The 15,006-nt window shown below is 43.0% G+C and overlaps 1 protein-coding gene across 1 annotated transcript in view; it reads left to right on the top strand.

Moving 5' to 3' along the window:
• LOC120050324 (semaphorin-6A-like) overlaps positions 1 to 12,749 on the top strand; it is a 49,752-nt gene extending 37,003 nt beyond the window's left edge. The window contains exon 18 of the mRNA XM_038996908.1: positions 9,232 to 12,749. Within this exon, the coding sequence (XP_038852836.1) occupies positions 9,232 to 10,349 (1,118 nt within the window). The 3' untranslated portion in view covers positions 10,350 to 12,749. The remainder of the gene's footprint in view (positions 1 to 9,231) is intronic.
• The last annotated feature ends 2,257 nt before the right edge of the window (positions 12,750 to 15,006 follow it).

Genomic DNA, 15,006 nt, shown 5'->3' with positions numbered 1-15,006 from the left:
CTCTAACTTTCATTTTACTTTAATGAAAAAGGACTCCAACTTCACAATCAACAGTAGCCTAGGCCAAGGCTCCAGTTTCAGCAGGATATTAGCTATACGTTTTATTGAGTTGCAATTAGCTGACCCAGATAACAAGCTCGCACAGTTCTCATTACACAAAAACTAAATTAACAGAGGATAGGTCCAATCGGGTCCAGTCGGTAAATACATTTTAATTGCCCATACCCGAGACCCGTGGCAATTATATCAGACCAGTCCCAGATTCGAGACAAAAGTCAGAATTTAGGACCAGGATCCGCTCGTGTCTCGGGTCGGATCTCTGCATTTTGTGTCTGTTGAAACCGTGAAGACCTCTACTTTATCCCTCTTTCACCTGTGCAGGTGCACTTCTCTTCTCATTCCTAGCTCCAGGTGCCGAATGTACTGTGAAAACACAACAGGAGAGCCAATCTAATACATCAAGGCTATAGGTCCTGACAGCCTCTATCTCTTAGCATAACCATAGACATCAAACCTCCCTCTTAGCCACATCAATATGTTTTTTTTTACATACAGTACAGGGAAATCTGAATTCAGCATCACCAGAAGATGTTTTGAAATAAATTAAGCTTTAAATATTGAAGACATATAACTCCCCAAATTCTTAGCCCCCAGATTTATCCCTGCTAGCAATTAAAATTACATGACATTCCAACTTCCTCTTTGCAGCTCACTCATTTTGGGATCCTTATCTGTTAATGAATATGACAGTATCAATATGTATTAGGGCAACACATTGGAATAATTAGAATGGTAAAACAGTGGATATTTAGTAACTCCCCATCTACCAGATGAGAGCACCACTGTTGCTTGGTGACCATTTCTGGCTTTCACAGTACATTTGAGCACCGTTGTGTCTGGGCTCATCTATCTGTGTGATATCCCACCTCTCCCCCACGACCCTCCCTCCCTCCCTGCACACCACCGTCTGTTACCATTGTGAACAGTCTCCCTTCCACAGGACCTTTCATTGGTCCAGATGGAATGTTCCAAGGCTGTACCTTATTGTAGTGCAAATGAATTACTAACCGTATTTATGGAGCATCCTACCCCCTACCAACTGGAGTTATACCTATCTATCTGTCCCCTGCCCTGTCTGAGGGAATGAGTCCTGCGCTCCCCCTCTCTCCCTCCTCCACCCCGCCGACCTGTGGCCATCTCTGTGTGTCTCTTCAATTTATGGGTTCATTACAAAAGCTATCCAGATGGAGGGAGGGAGGGAGGGAAAGGGAGGCTTTCTCTCCCGTTGCTCTGTGGCCTATGTCGTCTGTTCCACGTAGAGTCACTTTTCTAATGCCTGAACGGTATGTCCACAACTAACTCTCACTTTACTCCCTGGCTCAGGTTTGAATGGCATCTGTGTTTATGAAAATAAATCATCTGGTTGTGTACCATGAAGGGTAGATGTGTATAGGACATGGGAACATATTTTGTTATGCTGGAAACCATTCTCAGTGTGTTTCTTCTAATGGTTCACTATTAATGAAATGGACGTAAATCAACAAACGTGTCTGTTTTCCCCGGACAGTTTTGCTTTTCAATATTGCATGTTTACATGTGTATTCCATATGTATATTTCATTTCATCATTGTTTAAGCGAAATGTTGCAAGATTGAATCCCCAAGCTGACAAGGTAAAAACCTGTCGTTCTGCCTCTGAACAAGGCAGTTAACCCACTGTTCCTAGGCCATCATTGAAAATAAGAATTTGTTCTTAGCTGACTTGCGTAGTTAAATAAAGGTATTTTTTTTTTTTTATAATTACCTCCTGGCTGTCAAGGCAAACACTCTACCTTCTGGTTGTCATAGCAAACACTCTACCTTCTGGTTGTCAAAGCAAACACTCTACCTTCTGGTTGTCATAGCAAACACTCTACATTCTGGTTGTCAAAGCAAACACTCTACCTTCTGGTTGTCAAAGCAAACACTCTACCTTCTGGTTGTCAAAGCAAACACTCTACCTTCTGGTTGTCAAAGCAAACACTCTACCTTCTGGTTGTCATAGAAAACACTACCTTCAGTGCTGGTATTTTACACTTGGAATTGTCTCTAGAGGGTTATTTTCAGCTTCAGTTCCCTGGCACCTGTGTGGCATGATAGAAGCACAACCTCAGAGTGGAGACAATTACTGTGCCAATATGTCATTTAAGTTTGAATACACCACTATCAGGCTGGAAAGTCTGTGGGGGAGTCTGAATAAAGGGAATAACAGAAATGAGGACAACGATCTGATTACTCAGGAAGCCTTTGATTACATACCCTGTAATGTTAAGGTGAACCGAGAGAGACGATGATATGTCCTCTCCTATTGATTCTAAGTATGTTTAATCTATTTAGACTGTTTAGTAGTAATGTTTGCAGAGGTCAGAAAAATAATCAGACCTGTTACTTTTACTATTGCGTACTTCCGCCATTTATATCGAGCTTCAAGCAACAGGCTTCCTTCCTCCCCATGAGCTTGCATTGTGTTGCCCTGCTAGGTTGTCTTTTTCCTCTGCCTCAGAGAACACATACAGTGCAGTACGTCTGCATTTCAAAGGATCCACATGGGTCTTCCTCTTTGTGTCTTTCAGAGGTGTTCATATATTTTAAACCCAAGGTGCTCTATTCAATCCATTCACCGTAAAATGCGTAGCAATTAAAATAAGTGATTTTAATTTCCACAGTTTGATCTGAGTACATCTCCACATGTTTAGCTTGAGCACAGTGTTCTCCATCTTAAATAGGTGGGGCTTTAAGCGATAATTGTAAATAATAAAAAATAGAGTCCTAAAAGGTTCTTAAGTAACCATGACTCAAACAGAGTACAAAAAACTGAGTGGACAAAACATTAAGAACACCTTCCTATCATTGAGTTGCACCCCCTTTTGTCCTCAGAACAGCCTCAATTTGTCAAGGCATGGACTACAAGGTGTCCAAAGCGTTCCACAGGGATCCTGGCCCATGTTGACTCCAATGCTTCCCACAGTTGTCTCAAATTGCCTGGATGTCCTTTGGGTGATGAACCATCCATGATAAACACGGGAAACTGTTGAGCATGAAAAACCCAGCAGCATTGCAGTTCTTCACACACTCAAACCGGTGCGCCTGCCTGGCACCAACTACCATACCCCGTTCAAAAGCACTTAAATATTTTGTCTTTCCCATTCACCCTCTAAATGGCACACATACACAATCCATGTCTAAATTGTCTCAAGGCTTAAAAACTATTCTTTAACCTGTCTCCTCTCCTTCATCTACACTGATTTGAAGTGGATTTAACAAGTGACATCAATAAGGGATCATAGCTCATAACTCGGTGTATATGCCCAATCAAATAGAAATATTCTCTCAGAGCCTCTGACTAAAGAGTTACAGAACATATACATGTTGTAACTGAGCAGAGAGACTATGTAAATACATTAATATCTGTAGATGTGTACAGTAAATGTGTGTAAATTCAGTGAAGTATCCAATATGTCCATAACTCATTAATCGTTTTATTGTCAAGCATTCCCTCTGACATTGACTCTTGGTGAACAAAGCATGTCTTGAGGGTATGCATGGAAGTGGAAAGGGTCATTAAATTAGCCATGCCTGAGTTGGGTTAATAGATAATGGCATTAACTAGCCTATACTGATTCATCCATATAATGCTAACAGATACAGAATAGATCCTAATGGTATGAACATACAACGCTCACTGGGGAAAACAATTGTCGTCAAAGTCATCAACGTCAGGGCATTTCACATTTTTTTCATCCAACTTTTAACCTAAATCCAATGACATGGTGAAATGTTTTATTGATTTCACATGAGTTGACAACTCAACTAGACATTGTTTTCTCCCATCACAGACTCTGTAGCTGTTTTTAAAATCGCTAATGGCCTCGGTGACATCCGTAAGCAGTTTCCTTCCTGTCCTGCATCTCAGTTCAGAAGGACGACTGCATCTTTAATGTGTCTGGGTGGCTTAATACATCATCCACAGCATAATTATTAACTTGACCCTGCTTAAAGACATATTCAATGTCTGATTTGTTATTGTTACCCATCTACCAATCACTGCCCTTCTTTATGAGGCTTTTGAAAAGCTCCCTGGTCTTTGTAGTTGAATCTGTGCTTGAAATTCAATACTTGACTGAGGGACCTTACATATCAACATATGTCCCTCAGTCAAGAATTGAATGTATGGGGGACAGAGGAAGTGGTAGTCAATAAAAAATCATGTCAACCCCTATTATTTTACACAGTGTGAGTCCATGTAACTTATTATGTGATTTGTTAAGCCAAATGTTACTCCTGTACTAATTTAGGCTTGCCTAAACAAAGGGGGGTGAATATTATGCAACAACTATATTATAGTTATTACATTTGTCAAAACATTTTCACGTTTACATTATGTAGTATTTTGTCTAGATCAATGACAAACAATCACAGTTAAATCTATTTCAATCCTATTTTGTAATGCAACAAAATGTGATCAAATCCAAGGTGGGTAAATACTTCTGATACCCACTGTAGCTATAGCTACATTTAATGATGGTCTGCCTCTTCCTCTCAGTTGAAAAGACGACCATGACCACAACCATGATCTTTGAACACAGAGATTGCTTTTCTCTGCGGCACATAGCTTCCTCTAAGTGATGGTCTACCTCGTCCTCCAAGTTGAAAAGACGACCACAATCTTTGAACACAAAAATGGGGTTCTCTCCAAGGCACAGTAGATGTAACCTCAAGGCATTTCCATTCATCCTCCCTTCCAGTCAGCTGGGTCCATATTGTGTTTTGTGTTAGCACCATTTAGGGCTTTATTCAAACCGTATCGTGGAAATTCGGCGCAAAAAGCCCAATTGAAATTTAAGGCAATGTTCCCACGTTGGCAGAGACGGCATTCACTGTGAACGCTGCACATGTCGACTCAATTCAAAATTACCAAAACATTTATATAGCAAAATCTGTAACTCTTCGACGATACAGACTGAATAGAGCCCTTATGCTGAAAGACTGTGGTAGGGACACATCACTGAACGCATTTCAATGTGATTGAGATTTTATCATTTTCAGACTATGCCTGTGTATGCTATAGCCCCACTCAGAGGTTATAGCCCCAGTCAGAGGTTATAGCCCCAGTCAGAGGTTATAGCCCTAGTCAGAGGTTATAGCCCTAGTCAGAGGTTATAGCCCCAGTCAGACGTTATAGCCCTAGTCAGAGGTTATAGCCTCAGTCAGAGGTTATAGCCCTGTCAGAGGTTATAGCCCTGTCAGAGGTTATAGCCCTGTCAGAGGTTATAGCCCTGTCAGATGTTATAGCTCCACTCAGAGGTTATAGCTCCACTCAGAGGTTATAGCTCCACTCAGAGGTTATAGCCCCAGTCAGAGGTTATAGCCCTAGTCAGAGGTTATAGCCCCAGTCAGACGTTATAGCCCTAGTCAGAGGTTATAGCCTCAGTCAGAGGTTATAGCCTCAGTCAGAGGTTATAGCCCTGTCAGAGGTTATAGCCCTGTCAGATGTTATAGCCCTGTCAGAGGTTATAGCTCCACTCAGAGGTTATAGCTCCACTCAGAGGTTATAGCTCCACTCAGAGGTTATAGCCCTAGTCAGAGGTTATAGCCCTAGTCAGAGGTTATAGCCCCAGTCAGACGTTATAGCCCTAGTCAGAGGTTATAGCCTCAGTCAGAGGTTATAGCCCTGTCAGAGGTTATAGCCCCAGTCAGAGGTTATAGCCCCAGTCAGAGGTTATAGCCCCAGTCAGAGGTTATAGCCCCAGTCAGACGTTATAGCCCTAGTCAGAGGTTATAGCCTCAGTCAGAGGTTATAGCCCTGTCAGAGGTTATAGCCCTGTCAGAGGTTATAGCCCTGTCAGAGGTTATAGCCCTGTCAGATGTTATAGCTCCACTCAGAGGTTATAGCTCCACTCAGAGGTTATAGCTCCACTCAGAGGTTATAGCCCCAGTCAGAGGTTATAGCCCTAGTCAGAGGTTATAGCCCCAGTCAGACGTTATAGCCCTAGTCAGAGGTTATAGCCTCAGTCAGAGGTTATAGCCCTGTCAGAGGTTATAGCCCCAGTCAGAGGTTATAGCCCCAGTCAGAGGTTATAGCCCCAGTCAGAGGTTATAGCCCCAGTCAGAGGTTATAGCCCTAGTCAGAGGTTATAGCAGTAGTCAGAGGTTATAGCCCCAGTCAGAGGTTATAGCCCCAGTCAGAGGTTATAGCCCCAGTCAGAGGTTATAGCCCCAGTCAGAGGTTATAGCCCCAGTCAGAGGTTATAGCTTCAGTCAGAGGTTATAGCCCCAGTCAGAGGTTATAGCCCCAGTCAGAGGTTATAGCCCCAGTCAGAGGTTATAGCCCCAGTCAGAGGTTATAGCCCTAGAAAACCTCACTATGATGTAAACAGGGCTTTAAAGTCTTCCCAGACCAAGCAGGCAAGCAACAACAGGATCCACTAACTTCACAGATTAAAGACTGTCTGTGTGAATGTTCACACATCTCTGTCACCCTAGATGACAGTGTTTCTCATTTACAAGGAAGTGCTGGGTTGTTTTGACACGTAGGAATAATATCTGAAATCTGGATTAAATATCAGTGTGACAAGGCTTTTGGAGGTATGAAATTCAAATTAGATTGTTGGCTATTAAATGTATTCTGGTGGCCTTTCACTCTGCAGTCTGAGAAGAGTCAAAACTGGACGATATAAATCACTGTTTATTACCTCACACAAGATAACATCGTTATGAGGCAACAAATAATTAAAATTGCTTTCTTTAAATGTTAAGCCTCAACACGCTGTCCTAGATACTCTGGGATTCTCAATGTCAACCAAGAACATCCAAGTATTAAAAAGTTGAACATCAGTTTACTTGATGAATGAGCCCTTCAAATGAGGGAAGCCACCTTGATTTAAAAGCCTGCTGTCTTGGGATTTGTCTGAGGCCTATTGTCCTTTTGTTGCACCCTCTTTGAAGTTAATTTGAGAAACAATTGACTTCATACATGAAAGGTCTGGGGAGGCTTTTGGGTTGGTTTTGAACCCCCCCACCACCACCAGGTGCTCGAGGCAGGGGAACTATGTTTGAGGGAGACCCAGTCACTGTTGGTTCAGAGAGGCATTAACCTTCCTCTTACCCTGGGAGAAGACAGACGGCCAGCTCCATAGCTCTCTTTTCTCCACAATGGACGCTTAGCTCTGACATGCTCAACCCCTCTGACTGTGTTGTTCTCAAATCCACCTGCCAGTATTTGAACTGCACCATTGTGGATGATTAATATGCTTAAATTCAATGTCACAAAGATTTTGTACCAAAGTTGTCCATGATCTCCCATAATAAAACAAACGAGACAGAGACTGATATATTTATGTTTTAGAAGGTTTGAAATGGAATGGACCAGTACCTCCAGAAAACAATTCACGTACGGAACACATTTCTTTCCACAAAAGATTTTAGAGCTGCTAACCTCAAGTGCTGTTTGGTTACACATTCAATCCTTTTTATTTATGTATAAAGTCAAACGTTTCAGTCCAACACTTTTTAAATAAAACCTATAGCTGGATGTAATTTCAGTCACAAGACAATAACTGACAGAAAACACAGGCCTAAATTACAGTGTGCCATGCTGGCATAGAAGAGAAAGCTGAACGCTTACAAATGGCAGCTGAGGCGTGTGAAACAAGAAGGAAGTCGAAGAAATGAAAGACTCTCTGATGTTACCAACTTCAGATGAGAAACAGATGTTTCACATGGAGGCAGGTCATTTAGTCATCAGAGGCCTCCACATAACACACGTCATCAATTAATACCACACACTAGATAAAACTTGTTACTCCTCACAGAAATCATTCAGTAAGACAACTCCAATGATAAGCACTTCATTTGGGCGGAATGAGGAAAAATGCTGTTTCTTTTACATTCCAGTTTTTAGGACGACCGAAGCAGGATTCTAGATGTTCGTTTTACAGACACTCAACAGGCTCGCCTTTTCATCCCACGAAAGATCAGTGTCTATCTGTGTTATGGGAACCGTGATTCTCCATCCAGCACCACAGTGACGTGGCCAAGCTGGAAACATAAACTGGGACTGTATCCCGAATGGCACCCTATTACCTGCAGAGTGCCCCAAGGGCCATAGATACACGTAGCACACTAAATAGGGAATAGGGTGCCATTTGGGATACAGGAATTACATTATTCAGATCTTTATAGTACTCCTAATGACGTATGACATACTGTGTATGTATAGTATACTGTAGTACGGCACACCCGATTTAAACCAACTGCCTAATCCTCCCCTTTAAAGTAGCTCATCACCACCTCTGCATAGGTCTGATGGAAGCCAACTGCCTAATCCTCCCCTTTAAAGTAGCTCATCACCACCTCTGCATAGGTCTGATGGAAGCCAACTGCCTCATCCTCCCCTTTAAAGTAGCTCATCACCACCTCTACATAGGTCTTGTGTGATACATGCATAATACATCTGTACTTGGTGAGGACTGTATTTTTCTATGTAACTCTAGGAACATGGATGGGCATTAGATAACACATTTATCAAGGAGCTGGAGGTTATCACTTCTGTCTGTGTTTACAGTGATGAGGACTCCTAATGCCGGAGCTGTGCCCATTTAATTAAAAACAACCTACTGTTGTTTCATTCCATCCAATATCTTCTCTCTCTCCCTTCCTTTGCCAAGATGCTCGTCATCATGTTTTGCTGCACTTTTATTGAATCATCACTTTAGTTGGCCGGAAACCAACCCCCTCTTTTTTCTTCTTCTTTACAGCTGGAAAGTGGCCTCTAAGAAATGTATGACACAACTCCTTTGATTTGGAGGTCTAATCAGAGATTTTTACTGTTATTCTCTGATATGAGATTGTATCGTAGCCATATGAAACGAGTCCCATTTGCATCGAGGAAAAAAAGCTTTCCTTTTGAACGTTCATTTATCTAATATATCTTTTTCATTTCAACTGCCAAGGTTTAATCTTTGAATTCATTGTAGGAACCATAAGCTCATTTTTGCCAAGTGTAAGGCTGGAATTAAACTGATAACATTTCCTGACAGTAAGCTACAGTATTGCTGCAAATAGTACAAATTGGATGTGACAAATGTTTCCTCATTATTTGTGCTTCATTCGTCAGTTAATTTAACCATTTAGATTTTCAGCTAAGTCATTGATCACTCATATATTTGAAATAATTGAATCCTTGTCTTTGCAGGGGTTATTCGTGAGAGTTACCAGAAGGGGCGTGACCAGCTGGTCCCTGTCACACTGCTGGCCATCGCTGTCATCTTGGCCTTCGCCATGGGCGCCATCTTATCGGGTATCCTCGTGTACTGTGTGTGTGACCACCGCCGGCGAGATGTTGAGCTAACCAGGCGTAAAGACAAGGACCACGTTCACGATAGGAGGGGATCCATGAACAGCGTGACCAAGCTGACGGGTCTGTTTGAGACCGGGGTCAAGGACGGTCACCCAGAGGCCATCCTCACCCCACTCATGCACAACGGCCGCCTCACCAATGGCAAGATGCTGATCAAAGCCGACCAGCACCACCTGGACCTTGCCGGCATGCCCACTCCAGAGTCCACCCCCATGCAGCCTAGGCGCAAGCCCAGCTGGGGAAGCCGCGAGTGGGAGAGGAACCAGAACCTGATCAACGCCTGCACCAAGGACCTGCCACCCATGGGCTCCCCAGTCATCTCCCCTGACCTGGCTCTGAGGGCCTCCCCGGGCCACATCCCCAGTGTGGTGGTGCTCCCCCAGCACCAGCACCAGAAGGCCTACCAGCATGAGTACGTGGAGCAGCCCCACCGCAATGACCTCAGTCAGATGAGCCTGGACGACCAGGGGGCCACGCTGGAGTACAAGGCCCTGAAGAGCCCCTGCCACGGCCTTAACCTGGTGGAGAGCGACGGGCTGCCGCCTCGCGTGCCCCAGAGGGAGGCCTCCCTCACCATCCCCCCCGCCGTGCCGCAGATGGGCAAGCGGCTGGAGGTCCACTCCTCTGTCTACGGCCACGAGTTCAAGCGAGGCTACCCGATGAGCGCCCAGAAAGGATCTGCCCTCAAAAAGCACAACACCAACTCGTCCAACTCCTCCCACATGTCCAGAAACCCCAGTTTTAACCGCGTGGAGATGCCACCCCCCGCCCCACAGAGGGTGGACTCCATGCACATGACTTCCCAGGGGATGTCCCTCTCCCGACAACCCAGCATAAGCTCTTACGGTTCGTTGCCCCGGACCGGGGTCAAACACCTCAAGCCCGACGTCCCGCCTAAACCCTCTTTAGTGTCCCTCTCGACGAAAGTCAAGTCCAATGACTCCTGCACATAATCAGCACGCTCAGAAAACAAAACAGGGAACACGATTGCATCTCCTTTAGTCTTTGGTCTATGTACAGCAAATGCAACACACATTTAAAAGATCTTTCTTTTATATATATATGTAAATATTCTACAAATGGTTGTTGTTGTTGTTGTTGAGCTCAGGCTGTTGACTCCCAGTTCCTCAGAAACACAGAACACTTGCTACTGAGAAGAAAATTACTTTCATGAACATTTCATTGACGAGCAACATGTCACCGTTGTAGCATTCAAGATGTGGTTGTGCTGGACATTTGAACACCATGACTTGACTGATGTTTTGTTTTCTTAACCGACTGCCAAAAGCAGACAGCGGGAGAAAAGTGGATCAATTGTATAGTGAGGACTGGAGCATTCTCCCAGCAAGCACTTGGGCACAGTGAGCTCCGACTGGAACGACAGCTTGAGTTTACGTGGAAAACTGTGAAACGCCTCTCAGTGTTACAGCAACTGGACACAGCAATCAAGTTCTGGTTAAAAAAGCCTTGGTCTGAGAATCTCCTGCACTGGTTACTGAATAACACATGACTGTTAATACTAATAGCTTGTTGTATTTATTTTTAATAAGTGCTTTTGAAAATACTGACTTTTTAGGCTCAGAGAGAAAATCTTTTAATATGAATTAATCAAGTGTGAAATTATTTTAAGTCATTCAACTGGAGCCAGTACCACTTTCTTGACACAAAAGGTCCACTAGGTCCTTTGGTTTTTGAAGCTTGAGTTATATGTGACCTCTGTCTGAGGAGGAGATATTTATTTAACTGTGCTAGATGGAACCTACATGTTGGAGCAGAACCTCCCATAGCAGTCAGAAAAAAAAACACACAACTCCTGAAACTCACTCCCTAAATCACTCCTACATGGGCATCTATCTACATACGTTCTGCACTGTGGCTTTGCAGTCAGTAACTTCTCTCTCTCCCGGGTTGGCTGCTGGCTCACTGCGTGTCAACAAGCCTCATTCTTGCATGTAAAGTGCAAAGGGGGAAAAAAACATGGAAGTCCACACATGAAAAAGAGAAGTGTGTGGATGTTGGGCCCTCTGCCAGGTGTGGAGAGTGGCCATTTTGGCAGGTTCTGAAACGTCCCATTTTCTCTAGGCGCATCATGCAGGCCTCTGACTGGATTACATCTGTTGATAGCCTGCTTCTCTTCCACATGTACATTTGTGCCTTACACCCCGAGTAGTGACAATTTCTTTAGCTGTTAACTATGTTTCTTTGTGGTATTTTTCTAATGTCATCTTTTCCCTGGTTTGATAAAGGCAAATATAGAATGTAGGTGTCCTTGTTGTAATTCTGGTCCCTAGAAATATACCGGGGGTGGAGACCCCCACATTCTTATTTGTGGTTCATTTCTGATTGTGCCAATGATGCGCTTAAAGCAACCCTTTTGTTGTGCTGCCAGTGTCAACGATGTTGTGTGTGTGATGGTTTTTCTTCTTCATACAATAAGTCCTGGTATTGTCTTTTATTTTGCTGTTTGATTGGAGTGATTCATGTTTGTTCTTGAGAGGGCCACTTTGGGTCTTGCTGGTGCACAGCAATAATCTAACACTAACGAACGAGAAACACAGCAACATACTGTGCTGACATGACACCTGGTTCCTAGTGTACACTCTAAACAGTGAAAAGCAGGCTGGTTCCTGTGATAGAGAAGCGTTTCATAACTATTAGGAGATGTATTTAACCTGTTTTTTAAAAACACATGTTCCAGGAGGATTCAAGTCATTTAATTTGTACTAACTCCCTTTATCAAGGTGAATGAGAGTTTAACTGAACAATCTGATGTTTGACACTTATTTTCTTATTTTTTTTGCTTGATATTCATTTTTATTGACCACGTCTCCCCAAATGAACAGAGCACTCCCTTGGTATATTATGTAGATAGGGGAGTTTCTTGATCTCGAGCAGATTTTGATTTACAATGGAGAAAGGCCAACTATTTATCATCCACAGCCAATGCAGGAGGAACGTGTAGAACATTCCCACGTCAGAGGCATATATAGTATGTGTTAATTGAACTGACATGTACACAGATGCACGTAGGGTTCGATTGCAATGAGTGCATCATCATGAGACTAGGCTTAGTAAAGGGGAGGTCATTTGAACCCCGATAGTGCAGACTGCATCTCTGGCCGCGGTATCCATGGTTACTGTGGACAGTGAGTCTCTGTGGTGTGTGCCTTTGTCTTCCACCCTTGCTCTATATATATACACACTGACAGATGCATCAGAGACTCTCAACTCCCTTTGAACTGTAAGATATTGTGATGTCACACTGCTTCCTTCCTTAACATCTGATTCACAGCTTAATGTATGTTGTCGAGAAAAATTCTCTTTAATAAATGCAAAATGTAATAAAAAAAATACATTCATGTCATGAAGATGGTTGCGTTTCCTTGATTTAAGAGCAAAACATTCTTGAAATAAAGATGCTCGCTCTGATATTAGTACACCTGAACAGATAAAAATGATTTTAACTTATAGGCAAACGCTGCTAACATCCTCAATATGGTTAGAAGATTAAGAGTTTTATGGCTTTATATCATATTTAGGCTAAGAGTAGGCCTTTAAGAGGAAGCACTTTAAAACAACTTTTCTGTTCCAAGATCTTTGGTGAATTGTTGGCGGCATTTCAACGTGAATAAACAACAGGCTGATAGGCATCAGTCTGCAACCATTCTCTGGTTTACAAGTTGGAGTCGTTAATCATCCCCTTTATGATATGTGTGGAGATTAGATTACAAGGATATGATTCTAACATTAACGGTCCTTGTCCTCTCACAATCATGTATTGTTTGTTCACCTTTGTGGTACTTCTGAGTCACATTTTCACAGCTCTTATAGTAACACAGGCAGTGTTAGAGGGCAGAATAAGTCCACAATCATGATATAGCTAGTTTTACATTGATCACTGACTAAGCTCATTTCCGTAGTAGGTTAAAAAAGAGACAGGGAAAGCTCCATATCGCCACAGCAAACAGTATCTTGTGCATGTACTACATGTCTTTGTTAAACCAGTTAAGCAGATACATGTTGGTTGAGGGACAACAAAGCTTTCTGGGTAACAGACACGGTGAGAGAGAGTGTTGTCAGTATTAGTGGGACCTCGTAAACAACACAAAGTGCTCACAGCCCATTGCTGGATACAAAATGACAATGTATCCAAATATAATGTAAGATAATGTATATTCCTCTGATAATGGACAAACAAAAATAGGCACAGTAATGACATTCGCCGTGTGTTATAAAAAAAATCAATGGGAATTCTGTTTGGATAGTGATCTACTGTAACATAGCAACGGGACGTCTCGATAGCTCCGGTGTTTGCCAGTAAACGTACCAGCACAGCTAGACCAGCACCCTCCCCACCACATCTCTCTCTAATCCCTACTGGCAAGGCTCTGTGCTCTTTTTGATTGCTGCTGCCCCACAATCTGTGGTCACAACAAGCTTAGTGGAGTAATCCTTGACCTCTCATCCAGCTATCAGTTCTCACTACTGATACATGTCGTATAATGACCCACATCCTCTTACTATGTGTGACACTCCCTGCCACTGGTCCACGGTTTCAGCCAAAAGACTGTACAGTACAATAACGTCTCTCTGACTGTCCTTCCAAATTAGCACAGTTCATCGAGTCATGAACAACCAATGGCCCCTTTGATGGTCATGACCATTGGTTTGTTGTCGTTTATGTATCATATTGGTATTGTGTGTTGAGAGAATGCCAAGAGTGTGCAAAGCTGTCATCAAGGAAAAGGGTGGCTACTTTGAAGAATCTCAAATATTATATATATTTTGATTTGTTTAACACTTTTTTGGTTACTACATAATTCCATATGTGTTATTTCATAGTTCTGATGTCTTCACAAACATTTGACTGGTACTGTATATACAAATAACTTTATTACTCCTGTATGAGCGGAGAACCCCCCCCCCCCCCCCCCTTTACTCGACAGCACCCCCACCAAAAGACATCGTTCTGCGGTCATGGTTGTGGGAAGAGGGGAATGTGCTGTGTGAATGAGGAGAGGAGAGGAAAGATCTTGAGGACACAGAGGGCTTAAGAGGTGACTGAGCATAATGGATGGCAGTGGGATTAAAACAGAGCCCATGGGTGACGTGAGGGAGCAGAGTGGAGCAGAGCAGGGGGACTTGGACATGGTCCTTCCCCTCACTCAAAAGCCAGTGCCTGGGACTGGGAGTAACTGACTGCCTGAATCTAAGAGAGCAGGGGTAATCCTCTGGGAATGTAAACCCTGACAGGGAGCAGAACAATGTCCTCGCAACACTGTCATGATTAAAGGAAGATCCTTTTTCTGTAGTATACAGTGCATTCGGAAAGTATTCAGACCCCTTGACTTTTTCTACATTTTGTTACGTTACAGCCGTATTCTAAAATGGATGAAATTGTTTTTTTCCCTCATCAATCTGCATACAATACCCAGTAATGACAAAGTACATTTAAGTTTTTTTTTTGCAAATGTATTAAGTATTCAGACCCTTTACTCAGTACTTTGTTGAAGCACCTTTGGCAGCGATTACAGCCTCGAGTCTTCTTGGGTATGACGCTACAAGCTTGGTACACCTGTATTTGGGGAGTTTCTCCCATTGGTACTGTAT

The sequence above is a fragment of the Salvelinus namaycush genome, chromosome 1 (genome assembly GCF_016432855.1).
Source record: "Salvelinus namaycush isolate Seneca chromosome 1, SaNama_1.0, whole genome shotgun sequence".
Lineage (NCBI taxonomy): Eukaryota > Metazoa > Chordata > Actinopteri > Salmoniformes > Salmonidae > Salvelinus > Salvelinus namaycush.
This window is presented reverse-complemented; position numbering and strand designations above follow the sequence as displayed.